This window comes from Salvelinus alpinus, chromosome 30 (genome assembly GCF_045679555.1).
Source record: "Salvelinus alpinus chromosome 30, SLU_Salpinus.1, whole genome shotgun sequence".
NCBI classification, from domain to species: domain Eukaryota; kingdom Metazoa; phylum Chordata; class Actinopteri; order Salmoniformes; family Salmonidae; genus Salvelinus; species Salvelinus alpinus.
This window is the reverse complement of record NC_092115.1, coordinates 32185072-32205395: the sequence shown is the minus strand read 5'-3', so window position 1 is coordinate 32205395 and position 20324 is coordinate 32185072. Positions and strand designations below refer to the sequence as shown.

At 44.2% G+C, this 20324-nt stretch overlaps 1 protein-coding gene across 6 annotated transcripts in view; it reads left to right on the top strand.

Moving 5' to 3' along the window:
* The window catches only part of LOC139560502 (adhesion G protein-coupled receptor L2-like), a 113885-nt gene that overhangs the window by 36653 nt on the left and 56908 nt on the right, over nucleotides 1-20324 (top strand). For all 6 annotated transcript variants that reach the window (XM_071377352.1, XM_071377353.1, XM_071377356.1 and 3 more), the window contains exon 3: nucleotides 17623-17836. In XM_071377352.1, the coding sequence (XP_071233453.1) occupies nucleotides 17623-17836 (214 nt within the window). The remainder of the gene's footprint in view (nucleotides 1-17622; nucleotides 17837-20324) is intronic.

Genomic DNA, 20324 nt, shown 5'->3' with positions numbered 1-20324 from the left:
GACGGAAGGGACGTAGCCAGCGGTCAGGGATGAGTTGATGAGCGAGGTGAGGTAAGGGAGAAGGTCTCCGGAAATGGTCTGGAGAAGAGAGGAGGGGATAGGGTCAAGCGGGCAGGTTGTTGGGCGGCCGGCCGTCACAAGACGCGAGATTTCATCTGGAGAGAGAGGGGAGAAAGAGGTCAGAGCACAGGGTAGGGCAGTGTGAGCAGAACCAGCGGTGTCGTTTGACTTAGCAAACGAGGATCGGATGTCGTCGACCTTCTTTTCAAAATGGTTGACGAAGTCATCTGCAGAGAGGGAGGAGGGGGGGGGAGGGGGAGGAGGATTCAAGAGGGAGGAGAAGGTGGCAAAGAGCTTCCTAGGGTTAGAGGCAGATGCTTGGAATTTAGAGTGGTAGAAAGTGGCTTTAGCAGCAGAGACAGAAGAGGAAAATGTAGAGAGGAGGGAGTGAAAGGATGCCAGGTCCGCAGGGAGGCGAGTTTTCCTCCATTTCCGCTCGGCTGCCCGGAGCCCTGTTCTGTGAGCTCGCAATGAGTCGTCGAGCCACGGAGCGGGAGGGGAGGGCCGAGCCGGCCTGGAGGATAGGGGACAGAGAGAGTCAAAGGATGCAGAAAGGGAGGAGAGGAGGGTTGAGGAGGCAGAATCAGGAGATAGGTTGGAGAAGGTTTGAGCAGAGGGAAGAGATGATAGGATGGAAGAGGAGAGAGTAGCGGGGGAGAGAGAGCGAAGGTTGGGACGGCGCGATACCATCCGAGTAGGGGCAGTGTGGGAAGTGTTGGATGAGAGCGAGAGGGAAAAGGATACAAGGTAGTGGTCGGAGACTTGGAGGGGAGTTGCAATGAGGTTAGTGGAAGAACAGCATCTAGTAAAGATGAGGTCGAGCGTATTGCCTGCCTTGTGAGTAGGGGGGGAAGGTGAGAGGGTGAGGTCAAAAGAGGAGAGGAGTGGAAAGAAGGAGGCAGAGAGGAATGAGTCAAAGGTAGACGTGGGGAGGTTAAAGTCGCCCAGAACTGTGAGAGGTGAGCCGTCCTCAGGAAAGGAGCTTATCAAGGCATCAAGCTCATTGATGAACTCTCCGAGGGAACCTGGAGGGCGATAAATGATAAGGATGTTAAGCTTGAAAGGGCTGGTAACTGTGACAGCATGGAATTCAAAGGAGGCGATAGACAGATGGGTAAGGGGAGAAAGAGAGAATGACCACTTGGGAGAGATGAGGATCCCGGTGCCACCACCCCGCTGACCAGAAGCTCTCGGGGTGTGCGAGAACACGTGGGCGGACGAAGAGAGAGCAGTAGGAGTAGCAGTGTTATCTGTGGTGATCCATGTTTCCGTCAGTGCCAAGAAGTCGAGGGACTGGAGGGAGGCATAGGCTGAGATGAACTCTGCCTTGTTGGCCGCAGATCGGCAGTTCCAGAGGCTACCGGAGACCTGGAACTCCACGTGGGTCGTGCGCGCTGGGACCACCAGATTAGGGTGGCCGCGGCCACGCGGTGTGGAGCGTTTGTATGGTCTGTGCAGAGAGGAGAGAACAGGGATAGACAGACACATAGTTGACAGGCTACAGAAGAGGCTACGCTAATGCAAAGGAGATTGGAATGACAAGTGGACAACACGTCTCGAATGTTCAGAAAGTTAAGCGTTCAACACCAGAGTGCCCTCAAAGCTCATCACTAAGCTAAGGACCCTGGGACTAAACACCTCCCTCTGTAACTGGATCCTGGACTCCCTGACAGGCCGCCCTCAGGTGGTGAGGGTAGGCAACAACACATCCGCCACGCTGATCCTCAACACGGGGGCCCCTCCTGTACTCCCTGTTCATTCATGACTGCACGGCCAGGCACAACTCCAACACCATCATTAAGTTTGCTGATGACACAACAGTGGTAGGCCTGATCACCGACAACGATGAGACCGCCTATAGGGAGAAGGTCAGAGACCTGACCGTGTGATGCAAGGACAACAACAACTCCCTCAACGTGATCAAGACAAAAGAGATGATTGTGGACAACAGGAAAAGGAGGACAGTGCACGCCCCCATTCTCATCGACAAGGCTGTAGTGGAGCAGGTTGAGAGCTTCAAGTTGCTGATCTATGCATAGTCACTTTAATAAGTCTACCTACATGTACATATTACCTCAATTACCTCGACACCAGTGCCCCCGCACATTGACTCTGTACCGGTACCCCCTGTATATAGCCCCGCAATTGTTATTTCACCCCCCTCTTCAAAGGGGGTGACGCTCTAGACCCAAACAGTTATAGACCTATATCCATCCTGCCCTGCCTTTTTAAAGTCTTCGAAAGCCAAGTTAATAAACAGATCACTGACCATTTTGAATCCCACCGTACCTTCTCCGCTGTGCAATCCAGTTTCCGAGCTGGTCACGGGTGCACCTCGACCATGCTCAAGGTACTAAACGATTTCAATACCGCCATCGATAAAAGACAGTACTGTGCAGCCGTCTTCATCGACCTGGCCAAGGCTTTCGACTCTGTCAATCACCGTATTCTTATCGGCAGACTCAACAGCCTTGGTTTCTCAAATCACTGCCTCGCCTGGTTCACCAACTACTTCTCAGACAGAGCAGTGTGTCAAATCGGAGGGCCCGTTGTCCGGACCTCTGGCAGTCTCTTTGGGGGTACCACAGGGTTCAATTCTCGTGCCGACTCTTTTCTCTGTACATATCAACGATGTCGTTCTTGCTGCGGGTGATTCCCTGATCCACCTCTACGCAGACGACACCATTCTGTATACATCTGGCCCTTCCTTGGACACTGTGTTAACTAACCTCCAAACGAGCTTCAATGCCATACAACACTCCTTCCGTGGCCTCCAACTTAAACGCTAGTAAAATAAATGCATGCTTTTCAACCGTTCGCTGCCCGCACCCGCCCGCCCGACTAGCATCACTACTCTGGACGGTTCTAACTTAGAATATGTGGACAACTACAAATGCCTAGGTGTCTGGCTAGACTGTAAACTCTCCTTCCAGACTCATATTAAACATCTCCAATCCAAAACTAAATCTAGAATCTGCTTCCTATTTCGCAACAAAGCCTCCTTCACTCACGCCGCCAAACACACCCTCGTAAAACTGACTATCCTACCGATCCTCGACTTTGGCGATGTCATTTACAAAATAGCTTCCAGCACTCTACTCAGCAAACTGGATGCAGTCTATCACAGTGCCATCCGTTTTGTTACCAAAGCCCCTTATACCACCCACCACTGCGACCTTTATGCTCTAGTTGGCCCTCGCTACATATTCGTCGCCAGACCCACTGGCTCCAGGTCATCTATAAGTCGATGCTAGGTAAAGCTCCGCCTTATCTGCTAGGTAAAGCTATCACATCATCAGCTCACTGGTCACGATAACAACACCCACCTGTAGCACGCGCACTAGCAGGTATCTCTCACTGGTCATCCCCAAAGCCAACACGTACTTTGGCTGCCTTTCCTTCCAGTTCTCTGCTGCCAATGACTGGAACGATTTTCAAAAATCGCTGAAGCTGGAGACTTATATTTCCCCTACTAACTTTAAACATCAGCTATCTGAGCAGCTAACTGATCGCTGCAGCTGTACATAGCCCATCTATAAATAGCCCACCCAATCTACCTACCTCATCCCCATATTGTTTTTATTTACTTTTCGGCTCTTTTGCACACCAGTATTTCTACTTGCACATCATCTGCTCATCTATCATTCCAATGTTAATTTGCTAAATTGTAATTACTTCGCTACTATGGCCTATTTATTGCCTTACCTCCTCACGCCATTTGCACACACTTTTTTTTTCTCGATTGTGTTATTGACTGTACGCTTGCTTATTCCATGTGTAACTCTGTGTTGTTGTTTGTGTCGCACTGCTTTGCTTTATCTTGGCCAGGTTGCAGTTGTAAATGAGAACTTGTTCTCAACTAGCTTACCTGGTTAAATAAAGGTTAAATAAAATACAAATAAAAAATGTACTGCTGCTCTTTAATCATTCATTCTTATGTATTTTCTTAAGTCTGCATTGTTGGTTAAGGACTTGTAAGTAAGCATTTCACTGTAAGGTTGTATTCAGCACATGTGACAAATAAAATGTGATTTGATTTTATAGGAAGAAAGGGGATCTTGGCTTTATCAAAGGGAAAGTAGGCTATATTGCATCCGTAGTGTCTGTGAAGAAAATTATTGCTATTTAGAGAAGAATTTGTTGCTGACGTTCACTTTACACTGCAGTCGATTTTGTACGAGTTTATAATTAAATTTTGGGCAGCAGTGAATATGATATACACCCCAGATGTTAATTATTTAAAAAATAAAAATTATATAACAATAAAAAGGAGTGAAGTAATTGAAATTAATTATGATAGGGTGAGTGTGTGTGTGTGTGCGTGCGTGTTTGCTTGCATATTTCTGTCAGTTGTGTATTTGTGTTATAACCTGTGCAGGATAGGTTAGTCTACATACTGATTACTATTCTCTGTGTGTGTGTATTTGTGTCTCATTGGGCTTGATTTATTTCCATTATGTTTTATTAGCAGCAGCACTCTTGTTTGTGTACCTCTGTCTGCTAGGTCTGTACACTCTAGATGGTGAACGAACACCACTCTGTAGCATGTAATAGTAAATCCCCCAAGGCTAGGGAGGCTGTGCCATGGAGCATGACCACATTTTCTGTCCAGGAATTAAATGTCACCTCGGGGTGGGTCACCTGCAAACAAAAGGGCTGCTGGGCGATTTGCAGGTATAAACAGGCCAAGATAAGGAACCCTTCTACTGCGGTGCAGGAAATTGAATAAGTGTGGTTAGAGATGGAATAGTCCCCCGAAACAGGGGACTGAGAAACAGAGAGACTGAGAGAGAGGCACAAAGAGCGTTTTTGTTTGCCTGGTACGTTATCAGCATATTCCTCCGTTGAGTGCGCAGGGCTGCCAGCCCGCAATGGCTCCTCATCGAAGTGAAGGAGGGGGGCAGGGAAGCAGGAAGCTGTCTGTCATCAAGGTCTCCCCATCTGGCCAATCTCTTATCAGTGGCCAGGCTGCTTGTTGCTCGTATTGACCGGTGGAGGAGTGGAGGGGGCAAGGTCATCACAGTCATCACACTCTAGTCAATCAGTGGTCAGTCAGACAGTGTTCCAGAGATTGTCCGCCTGTTGGGTTGGGCTACTGCATTGGAATGTGTCTGGATTCTGTTTGTCTCTCACTTCCTTGACCAAGCTCTAAAAGGGTCACCTACAACGACCGTATATGGGATGTTGGAATGTGATTTCTATAAAATGATTATACAACGGGTGGGTCTAATCCGGAATTCTGATTGGTTAAAAGTGCATTCCAGCCGGTGTCTATTGCACAAGTTTCCACTGGCTAAATCTATGACGTTAAAATGCCTATTTACTCTGTTCCATCTGACTGTGCATCTCATCAGCCCAGGCAGGGAAGTTATCCTCTACAGGATTGATGGGTCCCCCTCGGGACGGTTGAGCTAACGTAGGCTAATGCGATTAGCATGCGGTTGTAAGTAGCAAGAACGTTTCCCAGGACATAGACATATTTTACATACACTCAATTAGTATTTGGTAGCATTGCCTTTCAATTGTTTCACTTGGGTCAAATGTTTCGGGTAGCCTTCCACAAGCTTCCCACAATAAGTTGGGTGAATTTTGGCCCATTCCTCCTGACAGAGCTGGTGTGACTAAATCAGGTTTGTAGGCCTCCTTGCTCGCACACGCTTTTTCAGTTCTGCCCACAAATTTTCTATAGGATTAAGATCAGGGCTTTGTGATGGCCACTCCAATATGTTTACTTTGTTGTCCTTAAGCCATTTTGCAACAACTTTGGAAGTATGCTTGGGGTCATTGTCCATTTGGAAGACCCATTTGCGACCAAGCTTTAACTTCCTGACTGATGTCTTGAGATGTTGCTTCAATATATCCACATAATTTTCCGTCTTCATGATGCCATCTATTTTGTGAAGTGCACTAGTCCCTCCTGCAGCAAAGCACCCCCACAACATGATGCTACCACCCCCTGCTTCACGGTTGGGAGAGTGTTCTTCGGCTTGCAAGCATCCCTCTTTTTCCTCCAAACATAACAATAGTAATTATGGCCAAACAGTTATATTTTTGTTTCATCAGACCAGAGGACATTTCTCCAAAAAGTACGATCTTTGTCCCCATTTGCAGTTGCAAACCATAGTCTGTTTTTTTTATGGCATTTTTTTACATTTACATTTACATTTAAGTCATTTAGCAGACGCTCTTATCCAGAGCGACTTACAAATTGGTGCATTCACCTTATGATATCCAGTGGAACAGCCACTTTACAATAGTGCATCTAACTCTTTTAAGGGGGAGGGAGGGGTTAGAAGGATTACTTTATCCTATCCTAGGTATTCCTTAAAGAGGTGGGGTTTCAGGTGTCTCCGGAAGGTGGTGATTGACTCCGCTGACCTGGCGTCGTGAGGGAGTTTGTTCCACCATTGGGGTGCCAGAGCAGCGAACAGTTTTGACTGGGCTGAGCGGGAACTGTACTTCCTCAGAGGTAGGGAGGCGAGCAGGCCAGAGGTGGATGAATGCAGTGCCCTTGTTTGGGTGTAGGGCCTGATCAGAGCCTGAAGGTACGGAGGTGCCGTTCCCCTCACAGCTCCGTAGGCAAGCACCATGGTCTTGTAGCGGATGCGAGCTTCAACTGGAAGCCAGTGGAGAGAGCGGAGGAGCGGGGTGACGTGAGAGAACTTGGGAAGGTTGAACACCAGACGGGCTGCGGCGTTCTGGATGAGTTGTAGGGGTTTAATAGCACAGGCAGGGAGCCCAGCCAACAGCGAGTTGCAGTAGTCCAGACGGGAGATGACAAGTGCCTGGATTAGGACCTGCGCTGCTTCCTGTGTGAGGCAGGGTCGTACTCTGCGAATGTTGTAGAGCATAAGTGGTTTTTAGTGGTGACTTCTTCCTTGCTGAGCGCCCTTTCAGGTTAAATCGATATTGGACTCGTTTTACTGTGGATATAGATACTTTTGAATCTGTTACCTCCAGCATCTTCACAAGGTCCTTTGCTGTTGTTCTGGGATTGATTTGCACTTTTCGCACCAAAGTGCGTTCATCTCTAGGAGACAGAACGCGTCTCCTTCTTGAGTGGTATGACCGCTGCATGGTCCCATGGTGTTTATACTTGCGTACTATTGTTTGTACAGATGAACGTTGTACCTTCAGGCGTTTGGAAATTGCTCCCAAGGATGAACCAAACTTGTGGACGTCTACAATTTATTTTCTGAGGTCTTGGCTGATTTCTTTTGATTTTCTCAAGATGTCAAGCAAAGAGGCACTGAGTTTGTAGGTAGGCCTTGAAATACATCCACAGGTACACCTCCAATTGACTCAAATTATGTCAATTAGCCTATCAGAAGCTTCTAAAGCCTTGACATCATTTTCTGGAATTTTCCAGGCTGTTTAAAGGCACAGTCAACTTAGTGTATGTAAACATCTGACCCACTGGAATTATGATACAGTGAATTATAAGTGAAATAATCTGTCTGTAAACAATTGTTGGGAAAATGACTTGTGTCATTCACAAAGTAGATGTCCTACCGACTTGCCATAGTTTTTTAACAAGACATTTGTGGAGTGGTTGAAAAACGAGTTTTAATGACTCCAACCTAAGTGTATGTAAACTTCTGACTTCAACTGTAAATTATTATTATTTGAATATGTTGGTAACCCGTTGTATAGAAGTGATAATGCCCTCGAAGCCGGTGTTTGGAGGATATGCCTAAAAACACCCGTGCCAATATATCCTCCAAACACCGACTTCGAGGGCATTATCACTTAATTGTACTTGTCAGGAGTTGATTGTAACATGATTGTATTGTATGTCAGGACTCGAATTGGACCTTCACTGTAATGATATGGTAACACATTAGTATTTGTTTTCATTAATATATAGTGTACGGCTTTCACGTCTGTGTTTTTGCATGTATGTGCATGTGGCGTATTTGTGTGAGCGTTTGCTTGCGGCATGCAAGAGAGTGTTCCCCTATCATCTGTGTCTTTTCCTTATCCAGCGAGTGATGCACAGAAGTGGGTTGAGTGCCTTGCTCAAGGGCACATCGGCAGATGTTTCACCTAGTTGGCTGTGGGATTCGTACCAGAGACCTTTCGGTTACTGGCCCAACGCTCTTAACCGCTTGGCTACTTGTAGTCCCCCGGTGCTGGTTAGTCCCCAGTCAGCCCTACTGTTCCAGCCTCGTTATTAAGAACCGATTTAATCCCTGTTCCAGTCACAGTTCCTCCTGACATACTCTGTCAATGTGCCGTACTGAGGGAGCCTCCTGGGCCGGGCTCAGAACACACAAACACACACACGTACGCACACACGCATGCAGGGCCATGTGATGAGGACGGGACCCCCCTTAGGGAAGCACCTGACTGGTTCCGGGACTTGAAGCAGAAAGCCCAGCTGGGGTTTAAATGTGAGGGGTTATGAACGGGGCTTTGGCTTTGAGGACGTTTAAGGATGCAGCACAATCATTCAGGGGAGATAAAGAAACTACGCCCTTGCTACACACAGGGGAGATTTTCCTTCTATATTCTCCTCTTTCTGTGTGTTTCATCAACTCTGTGGAAAACACATGCAATAATATGCTAGGCCAGCTTGCAGCAGTGAACTAATTATTGATTCTCTCCCTTGTGTATACTGAATAGGTTTTTCATAAACTCAACCAAAGCCTTTTGCGATTTTAATGTTTAACGCCTGTGACACATATTTGTGTCTTTGGACGCTGAGACTCTTTGGACGCTGAGACTTCACTTTGAAATGTATACCAAACAAAAAACATTGATTTCACAGTTTGACAAACCATAACTCTATGCACAAGGATTACTTTTAACAATTTCCACTGAACATTTTACAAAAACACGTTTACAGGTAGAACTGTGCAGATAGAAAGTTTGGTAACAGAATAAAACGGAGGGAGATTTTATCATAATTATGTTACTAAAATGTGCATCATTGCATCTCCATGTTTTGTTTTATTTACTGTGTTTCAACGTTGTCATTGTGCATAGAGTTGTATGGTTTGTTAAACTTTGAAATCAATGGTTTTTGTTTGGCATACTGTTTTAAAATGAAAAATGGGAGTCTCAGCGTAATTCTGTCACTGTGGAATTGCCCATTTCTATTTCCTTTACAAAAAAAACCGTTTGATTTGCCGAGCTCTAATAATCCAACAGGCGTTTGGTTTGGATAAAGATTGACAAAAGGAGAAATTTTTCTAAGACATGTTTTTAACATGGTGTCATCCCTGTCATGAAGAGCTTAATTAATGGGTGACCCTGCGTTGGCCTCAGAGGATTAAATGCGTTAGCTATGTAATGATGTTGATCATCGTTCTAAAATGGCTTCCTTTTGATGTGTCTTAAAGGTCAGAGGTCAGGGCAGTCCCATTGACAGAGAAGATGACCTCAGTTTAAACAGGGAATGTTAGATAGTTAGTTATAAACATAGAAATAGAATTTCACCCATCACAGACCCATTGGCGTGATTGGGAATTCCCATTCTTGTAATTCTAGTTCTATGGTTATACTCTTTCGCTTTCCCTCAGATCTTGGAAAATCAGATGTCATCGAGGGATATCTTTAGCTTGAGTTGAGCCTGCTGCTGTCTTTGAAGAACCAAAACAGTCTTTCGCCTAGACGCTACATTGAATTTGTAAACTGTCTGGAACTGTCATGTTTTGCCATTGCTGACTTTGAAGACAACAACAAAATCAGGTTAAGCACTAAAGGGCGCTTGGTGTAAAAATAAGGACAATAGGAGCATCACTCACTCGTGCGTCACTTTTGAAGTGGATTTGAGGTTTAGGTTGGGATTTAAAGGAGGCTTGCAAGTTAGCATGCCTGGAGCACCTGGGCTTGTAAACAGGAGGGAGAAAATAGTGATGAGGGGAAATGGGGATGAGAAATGCCACCTGAGCGTCTGCCGTGACAGGGTCTATCTCAGCCACACACATGTACACACGCCCACACAATATCGCCAATATCTCCAATATTTCCAAGCGCTTAAGAGATGACGGGGGGGCCTGACTCTATCATGCTTTAGTCCCAGTGATATGACAAATCCTTCCCCTTTAGTTCTCCAGAATGAGACACGCATCAACATGCCGTGCATGTAATGCTCTCCTGCAATGCCCACCCACTGTTTTCAGAGGGAAAAAATATAGAAAACACAGTCTTGGAGATGAATGGCCATGGTCATGAATACCAAGAGTGATTTTTGGAACCTGAAGCACCACCATTGTATTTCAACCATATTAAAGAGAGAAATTCCTGAGAGCATGGCTTTCACCACAAATGGACTAAGTGACTTATCCGGTTCTATTTTAGAATGCTTACGGTATATCGGAACCTGGAGGTGTTTGATAGCAGTTATTTGTCTGGGAAAGTAGCGTTTAGCCTTTGGGGTCTGCTTTGCGGTCTTGTCTGACATTGTCTTTAGAAACGATTCCCAGCAAGCTAGAACAGAGACGGAAAGAGAGAGAGGGGGTGGGTGTCATGGGAGATGGTGCCATATGTCCTTGTCGATTGTATTATTGCAGTTTTGGTGGTTGTAATGAAATATGGGCCTGTTGTAGCGGGGTCATGCCTGTACAGAGTATCTCCTGTGCAGATGTTATTTTGCAAGTCCCCAAATCTCCTTCCTCATCTCTCAACTCACTCCCATGTGTTTTAATGTGTGTCTTCCTTTTGGATAGCATTTGTGAGATTGTATCACAGATAGCAAATGGCAGACACCAGCAGCTATGCTATTTATTGTATGCTACTGAGGGATATGAAAAGAGACTTGTATGACATATTTATACAAAATATAATACTTTTCTGTCAGCTTAAGAATGTTGTGTTTACAATTTGAGACTAGTATTATTTAATAAAGAAGGGGTTAATTGCAAGTGCCCTTTAGAAGCCACTGTGATTTTCTTCATAAAAGTACTTTATTTCGAAATGAATTCAGCCTATTGTTTTTTAAATCCTTCCTTGGCCTGCAATCAACAACTTCCATTGAACAGATTAGAAATACTGCAGAGGAGTACAAAGAGAGCAGAATTTGTTTTTTAAAAACATGTTGCTGCTTTGTTCTCACTTGTTAAGTATTCAAATATGCTTTGGATTTTTTTCCTCCTTTTTCTTAATTCCCTTTGGAAAATCGTGACTTCATCTTTGGAAAACATACTGTATGCTCGCTTGCCCTATACTCTCGCTCCGGATATTAGATTATGGAGGCATCCAGCGCAGTTGGGAGGAATGCTTGACTTTGGAAGATTCCCTGAGACATAGGCTACCAGTAATATTGAAGAATAAAACAACCAAAAAAGGCAAACAATTTTGAAGGACTCACGCTGTGTCAGCGGTGGGGCCACTCTTATTCTTCTAAAGGGTTACACCCTGCTTTATCCTGTGGAGAAAGCGTCCCTGTCAAGCCTAGGCCCAGAACAATGGGGGCCAGCCTGGGGGAACAGGTCCATTTGCATGCAGCTGTTTGACGTTTCCACGACCACAAAGACCAATCAAAGAGGCCTTAATGGAGGATGACAAGCGTCAACCAACGCCTAGCTGTGCTCTGTCTGTCTGTCTGTGAAGGCTCTTGCGGCCCTCGCCACTCTGTCTGTATCCCCCCCACCCCTCCAAAACTGGCCCACTTTTTGCCAGACTGATCAAACATTCCGGTACTCTTGCGGCTCCTCAGCCTGAGTCTGAAGTCCTCGTGGAGAGCAGAGGAGGGGAGTTTTGGGGGTTAAAGGTTGTATAGGATAGGCCTCTTAAAGGACAAAACAATCCTGGGAAAATGAGGGGTTAGGATGAGGGGCTAAACATAACTGTGACTGTGTGTCATGGTCTGGTGCTCTGGCCAAAGCCAATAGCTTTATATCAAACCTCAATTGTCTTTTTATTTTTTTCTCTCTTTTTTTCTCAGGGGTTTAAAAGCATCAGACGATGGCAGCGCGCCACTGGCTGGGCCTGTATTTTTCAGATGCACCCATCTGCGCTGTGGTGCCACTTTCAATTTCAAGGGTGTTGATAGAAAACAAAATATGTATTATGGAAAGGATTGTTGCCAGTGAATTATAGGCTGCGTACCGAAAAAAGGAGAAGAGTCTCCACACTTCCATAATACAACACATTGTGAGTCCGTATTTCCCCCCCGTCTGCCTACTCTGTGCTCACTTGAGCTCAAATAGCAGGCTTACCGTTGGCTGGTCAGGGGGAGGAATCTGAAAAGCCTATTTTCTTTCCCCCAGTCAGTCAGTCAGTCACTGACCAGAATGCCTGATAAGGCGTCGCCGTGTCAACAGGGCCAGGAATAGGGGATCACAGCCAATTATGGCACAGAGAAAATGCATACAGCGGTTTCCATGGCAATTCAATTGCGCATTCTATTTAGTATATTATATACTGGCCTGCTGGATGCAGCCGTAGGATTAAGACTGTGGCGTTTATGGAATTTCGGGTAACGATTAATTGTCATGCAAATGACAACAGTTATAGTGATAATTGTATTTTTGTTTGTTTTGAGCTTGTAATGTATCATAATGCCCGCTCAGCCCAGTCAAAACTGTTCGCTGCTCTGGCACCCCAATGGTGGAACAAACTCCCTCACGACGCCAGGTCAGCGGAGTCAATCACCACCTTCCGGAGACACCTGAAACCCCACCTCTTTAAGGAATACCTAGGATAGGATAAAGTAATCCTTCTAACCCCCCCCCCTTAAAAGAGTTAGATGCACTATTGTAAAGTGGTTGTTCCACTGGATATCATAAGGTGAATGCACCAATTTGTAAGTCGCTCTGGATAAGAGCGTCTGCTAAATGACTTAAATGTAAATGTAATAATGCATCTTTGAAAAATAGCTACGACTTACCTAATTAATACAACACAGCGTTGGTGACACCCCCATCTAAAAAATGTATACGCTTGGCTGCTTGTAACTTTTGGAAATGAAGCTTCTTCTGACTATGCCCGTAAAATGATTGCAATTTTACCCTTTTCATGTAAACATGAATAATTGCTATTGGGTAAACTATCTACTTGAAAATAAAGTTGAATCCCTCCCCCCTCTGGAAATAAACTTGTTAAGGCGATTATGATGATAAATTTTTTTTGTTCACGTTATTGTTAATAATTCTTGACCTTGGGACTAGAAGGTTATATCGGACATTTTGGTCAAAATTGTGTCATTAACGTAGTTGCTCTTTAGGTGGTCCTTTACATGTGAGATATGTCAGATAAAAATAAATAATATAGTTTATTATATAATTTTTTGGTAAATTATCTGAATGTTCTATCTGCACAAACACCTTTTAACTTGCTGCTATACGGTTCTATCTGCAGCCCAATCACACAATGATGGATTGTCAATCAAAAATAATTGGATGGAGGGTGATATACTTATTGAGCCATGAAAGAGGAAGACATCACAAAAACAGTTCTGAGATCTGGGACTTTAAAAAAAAAAAATTAAAGAACGATTATCTCAAAACCATATATTTTGCAGATAGAACCTTGGGACTCCCAAGTCCTTGATTATTCATATCATAGGTTCTGGTCCTCTTTTTCAATTACTTAGATTTTCTTTCACAATTTTTCTGAAGAATGGCCGTAACGTAAGCTCTTTATGGTCAAAAATAAATAAATACAGGTGTCTTAGAGCATGTTTAAGGTCCTTAGAGAGGCATTGCTGTTTTTGACTAGTTCTATAGCAATATGAAAACCTCCATGGAAGGGTTATTTTACTAAAATTACAAACGTTTTATTGATGACTAGCAAGTAGTTTACATACTTTGGGTGTCAGACACCAGAAACATATATCAGTTTAGTCATCCAGAGCTAAGCTTTAGCAATGCTGCTAGTTCTCCATAGGATATAGTGTATTTGTCATTTTCACTTTAACAAATGTGTGAGGGACATGAATTCATATATTTGACGATGTGACTAGAAAGAAGGGTATTCTCTTGATTTAATCATTACATTTTTTGTACTTTTCTATTGACATAATTGTAACATTCTGTGCCAGATAGAATCTTATGGCTGAAGCCAGATTGACATTTCAGAGCCACAAGGTTCTAGCTGCGATTGCACCCCACTAAAAAATCTGATTTTCAAAAGACTTAGGATTTCGATGCTCTGCACTTCAGGTAAATTTAGGGTGAGGACCAGAATGGGTGATCAAAAGAAGAATTCACTACAAAACAGTTCAGAGATCTGGAATGTGAAAACTTTATTGCTCAATATCTCAGAACTATGCTTTGGGCAATTCATTATCGGTTACGCGATTATACGGTTATTGTGCCAGCCTTATGTACGATGATTTAATGTTAGTCTGAAGGAGCGATAAAGAGAGAGAGGTAGCCTTGCTCCTTTCTTTACACACACACACACACACACACACACACACACACACACACACACACACACACACACACACACACACACACACGATGTGCTATAGATTTTCCCTCCTGTTTTCTGAACTGTTCTGAACTGCAGCTGGCTGCCCGACATGCTTGTGTCCTGTGGCAGTTATTTTCCTACCACTGCAAAGTTGGAACAGAGAAGTCAAACAAAGTTACACAGAGCCATGAGATGAAAAGCTTTTCACACTTCCTCAAGACATTGACACTCATGCACACACACAAATGTTTCTCCCCCCGCGTAAACCATTTAACTTTTAATGAAAGTCTCCAACATTCACAGTGATGTTCCAAAAAAATCGAAGTGGATACATTGTAAATGTGTCATGCCCGTGTGGCACAGTGGTCTAAGGCACTGCATCTCAGTGCTAAAGGCATCACTACAGACACCCTGGTTCAAATCCATGCTGTATCACAACCGGCCGTGATTGGGAGTCCCATTGGGCGGAGCACAATTGGCCCAGCGTCGTCCGGGTTTTGTCAGTGTAGGCCGTCGTTGTAAATAAAAATTTGGTCTTAACTGACTTTCCTAGTTAAATAAAGGTTAAATAAAAATTACAAATAGAGTACCTGTGTTTTCCATTCTGTTCACATCTGTTCACTTCATTTACACAGGCAGACCAATTCTTTTCACTAATTGGTCTTTTGACAAATCAGATCAGCTCTGAAAAATATCTGATGTGAAAAGAATTAAGCTACCTGTGTAAACGCAGCCAAAGAGTTAAGAACGCTTTGAACTAATGGTTATTGAAAGAACATGATGTGCAGTCTTCAAACAGAAAGAAATTACTTTTTACTTCATTCTATTATTTTCCCCCAAAGGAAACAAAACTAGATTTTCTCAAAACATTACAACTTAAAAAAAAGTGATTTTTCATGATACGTATCCAATTACCGAGAGGTAAGTGAGTCATTAATGAGATCCATGCTATCTGAAGGGAGTGGAGAGACCAGGCAATTTGTCCTTGTGTGCGCCCATAAAAGTCAAGATACTCCCCCTTAATTGATATACTGTTGCCTTATGGCCAGATGGATCTATACTGTACTGGGGAAGAGGAGGCAGGCGAGCCCCAGGCTTAATCAATTGCTAGGCCTCAATTGACAGCAGCTGTGTGTGATCAGACCATACAGTAAACTATAGTTCCCTGATAGATGGCCCATAGCTAACTGTTGGACAGAAGGGAAAGGAGGGAGGGGAAGTTACAGTGAGCTACAGTCCACTCTAAAGGAGAGTTTTTCCATTGAGAAACTTTAAAACCCCATGAAATGTATTCTTTCTGTCTGCTTTCTGTAGCCTCTGCCTGTGTGATAAAGCTGTCACTCCCTCCGTGAGGAATGGCCATGAAACCCGTTCATTCGTTTTTGTGGTGAAGTTGAAGCTGCACGGGGTAGTTACAGTAGTTATAGCAGTTAGTTGGACTACGGCACATACATCTCAACTAAGCAGAATCCACAGACCAATTAGCAGACATGTTTATCATCAGTATATTCATGAATGCACATATATTGTAATCTGAAGTGGTCTCATAGCATTCTGTTGTAAAATGGTTCATGCATAAAAAAGCATTTCCTATTGAGAGCTTGTTTGGTGCCTCATGCTTCTAGTCGAGTCTCAGAAAAACTCTAATCTCTTGGCTTACAGGTGCTTTATATCCACGTTGGTATGCAAACCTTTCTCGACACTCGTCAGTGTGTGTCTGCGACATTTGTGGAACCTACACAGAATACCATTATAATAGAGCAGGGCATGGTACCACTACAGGCTAGAATGACAAGCAAATAGACAGACATGTGAGCCGAGGTCGAGGTCTCAGGGTAGTAGGAGTTTCAAGCCGAAATCACTTCAACTTTGAGCCATTCTTTCAAACAATTGCTAATTGCGTCATGCCCTGGCTGTCAAATTGTGTACGGTTGCAATTAGCAGGCGGGTGCAAAGCAAACCTGGGGTGGTTAGTGTTATTACTTGACAATGCAGAGGAGCCAATGGGAGCGCTGAGAAGGTAACAGGCTGAAAAGAGAGACTAATTAGCAGAGTAGTGCAGTGGCAGAAAACACAAATGGCAGCTGAGCTGGCCCCTCAGAGAGGCAGACTGTTGCCGCGGACAACAGTGATTATTGACAGCTCATGAAGTGCTACTGCCTTGCACTTAGTCCTTTAACGGAACACCATTTGCATTTCTGGAACTTGAGGTGTTTTCTTAGGGATTGGTCTCGAAATTAACTGCATACCTGTTTGTTTTCTTTTTTCTTTCCTTCCTATTTTCTTTCTTTAATGGATCTATTTCTTTCTTTCTTTCTCTCTCCTCTGCTTTCTTTTAATATCTCTTTATATGTATTTCCATGGTATTTATGGCTTGACGTTTTATTGCTTTTAGGGGAAAAAGAGAGTAAAAAACAACCTTTTCAATATACTTTGTTGATGGGTGGAACAAAAACTGATCAAAATAGTTAATTTTCCCCAAAGCACAGATATTTGGCTGGTGTTCACATCTGCTGAGCTCCGCATATAGATTTTTCCTCTTCAGTGTCTTCTATCATCGACACTGTAAAATGGATTAAATTACATTGCATGCTGCTGCTGGGAGATTCAGGCTCTTTTCTGCCTCTTGCTCTACTGATAGAAAAGCTAAACAAGTGAAACAAAAAACAAATGAGGGAGCTTGTACCCCTTTGTCGAAACTAACCATTCAAACTTAATCGAACCATGGTCCTGAAGGAGGAATTGAGAGAGAGATTTTGTGTTCTATAGTATTGTGTTTAGGTGTATTTGAATTTGTTTCTTGGGTTGTTACATGGACTTTTATACAATGACTATACAACTTCGATGTCTTTGCCAGAAACAAAGAGACCTTAGAGAAATTGGTAATTCAATTTAACTGTCTTTTTCCTCATCCTTGTTGTACTGTATGTTATGATTCTTCTGTTTTAAACCGTTGTAAACATTGGACAAGTGGTCTGCAGTTACTAATTAAATGGATTGTCTTTTGATGCTCTGCAGTCTGTACTACCTCCTAAGATATCAAATGACTCCATGTTATTGGGTACTTTTGGCTCCTCTTGGCTCCCATTCCTATGAATGCAGTATATTATAGCAGTTTTGTACAGCACTTTACCTAATATCTCTTTTACGCTCTCCCCCTCTCTCTCATCTCCCTATCCCTCCCTCCCTTTCGCCCAGGGTTCGGTCGTGCGGCCCTGCCGTTTGGCCTGGTCAGAAGAGAGCTCTCCTGCGAAGGATATGCCATCGATCTCCGCTGCCCCGGTGCTGATGTCATCATGATCGAGACAGCGAACTACGGCCGCACCGACGACAAGATCTGCGACGCAGACCCGTTCCAGATGGAGAACGTCAACTGTTACCTCCCCGACGCCTACAAGATCATATCACAAAGGTAAGAGTCAACTGTTACCTCCCCGACGCCTACAAGATCATATCACAAAGGTAAGAGTCAACTGTTACCTCCCCGACGCCTACAAGATCATATCACAAAGGTAAGAGTCAACTGTTACCTCCCCGACGCCTACAAGATCATATCACAAAGGTAAGAGTCAACTGCTACCTCCCCGACGCCTACAAGATCATATCACAAAGGTAAGAGTCAACTGTTACCTCCCCGACGCCTACAAGATCATATCACAAAGGTAAGAGTCAACTGTTACCTCCCCGACGCCTACAAGATCATATCACAAAGGTAAGAGTCAACTGTTACCTCCCCGACGCCTACAAGATCATATCACAAAGGTAAGAGTCAACTGTTACCTCCCCGACGCCTACAAGATCATATCACAAAGGTAAGAGTCAACTGTTACCTCCCCGACGCCTACAAGATCATATCACAAAGGTAAGAGTCAACTGTTACCTCCCCGACGCCTACAAGATCATATCACAAAGGTAAGAGTCAACTGTTACCTCCCCGACGCCTACAAGATCATATCACAAAGGTAAGAGTCAACTGTTACCTCCCCGACGCCTACAAGATCATATCACAAAGGTAAGAGTCAACTGTTACCTCCCCGACGCCTACAAGATCATATCACAAAGGTAAGAGTCAACTGTTACCTCCCCGACGCCTACAAGATCATATCACAAAGGTAAGAGTCAACTGTTACCTCCCCGACGCCTACAAGATCATATCACAAAGGTAAGAGTCAACTGTTACCTCCCCGACGCCTACAAGATCATATCACAAAGGTAAGAGTCAACTGTTACCTCCCCGACGCCTACAAGATCATATCACAAAGGTAAGAGTCAACTGTTACCTCCCCGACGCCTACAAGATCATATCACAAAGGTAAGAGTCAACTGTTACCTCCCCGACGCCTACAAGATCATATCACAAAGGTAAGAGTCAACTGCTACCTCCCCGACGCCTACAAGATCATATCACAAAGGTAAGAGTCAACTGTTACCTCCCCGACGCCTACAAGATCATATCACAAAGGTAAGAGTCAACTGTTACCTCCCCGACGCCTACAAGATCATATCACAAAGGTAAGAGTCAACTGTTACCTCCCCGACGCCTACAAGATCATATCACAAAGGTAAGAGTCAACTGCTACCTCCCCGACGCCTACAAGATCATATCACAAAGGTAAGAGTCAACTGCTACCTCACCCAAGGCCTACAAGATTGTATCTCAAAGGTAATAGAGCAGAAAGGTCTCGTTACACAATATAACCTGGAGTTAGTTAGGGATGTGTGGTATGTGATTCTAGAGTCCAGTCTAGTGATTCTGGATCCACAATTTTTCTATCAAAACAAAGTGGTTTGGTTTGGGTGGTAACCCTAATATTACTAGACTAGCATTTGTGTTACCTTTTCAACTGACCAAAAACAGACAATTTACCCACACTTCCTTGACTTTTTAATAATCAGATGTTTTTTGGGGTATTGTTGTGGAACTCTAGACCGTAAAAACTGGACAGGGGGTCATTCGTAGCAACCCTAGACCATATGCTCTATGCATCCCTTCACCAGTACCACTGCAGCTGCTCAATCAGCCAGCCAGCCAGCCAGCCTGTCCGTCTCAAAAGAGTCACATGAACCTCCTTCTTAATCCCTCTGTTTCCAACATTAGTTTTTTGTTCCAACACTCGTACTGCATTGACACAGCCCAGCACCCAGCCCTGTGCAATGCCTCTACCCCCCCTCATAATACCATTCATATTAGTAACACTCTCCCAGGACATTTAGCTGCAATACTGCCACTAGGCTGCACGCACCACTTTAAATTGACTGCTATGCCGGCCCCAGCCCGGAAGTGTGTATTTAAAGGACCCCAGATTAACGTTTCATAAGTCAGCAAGAACCCCGGCTCACCTACCGAAACATGCCACTACCCTGCCCTGACCTGTGTGCTACTGAGTGTATGTAGTCATCCACCTTAGGAAATAGGTCCTGCCTTATCCATCCGCATCCACAAAAATTCCCATGAGCTCTTGAATAGATAATAAAGACGTCCCATATTTAGCTTGTCACGCTACATTTACTGCAGTGTGTGTCTCAGCAGTTGCACACAGACCAGACAGAGACAAAGACAGAGAATGCTCACCGTGTCCCTTGATTTGTCTGTTAGTGCTCACGTGCTGGTTTAGCCGACCTGGGTTCAAATACTATGTGATATCTTTCAAATGCTTTGAGCATTTTCTCTGGCCTGCTTTGAGGTCCAGATGGGTGGTTTTGCAACAATTCTATTGGTTCTATTGCATCAGACAAATTCAATCGAGCCCAGATAAAGTGTTTGGAATTATATCAAATAGTATTTTATCCCATGTCTGCATTGTTGCCTAGGCTAGAACCCACTGAACTCCACTTCAAACTAATCTGTTAACAAAGGCTTTTAGGAGAGTCAGTGGAGGTGGTAAAGAGCCCAGAGCCCG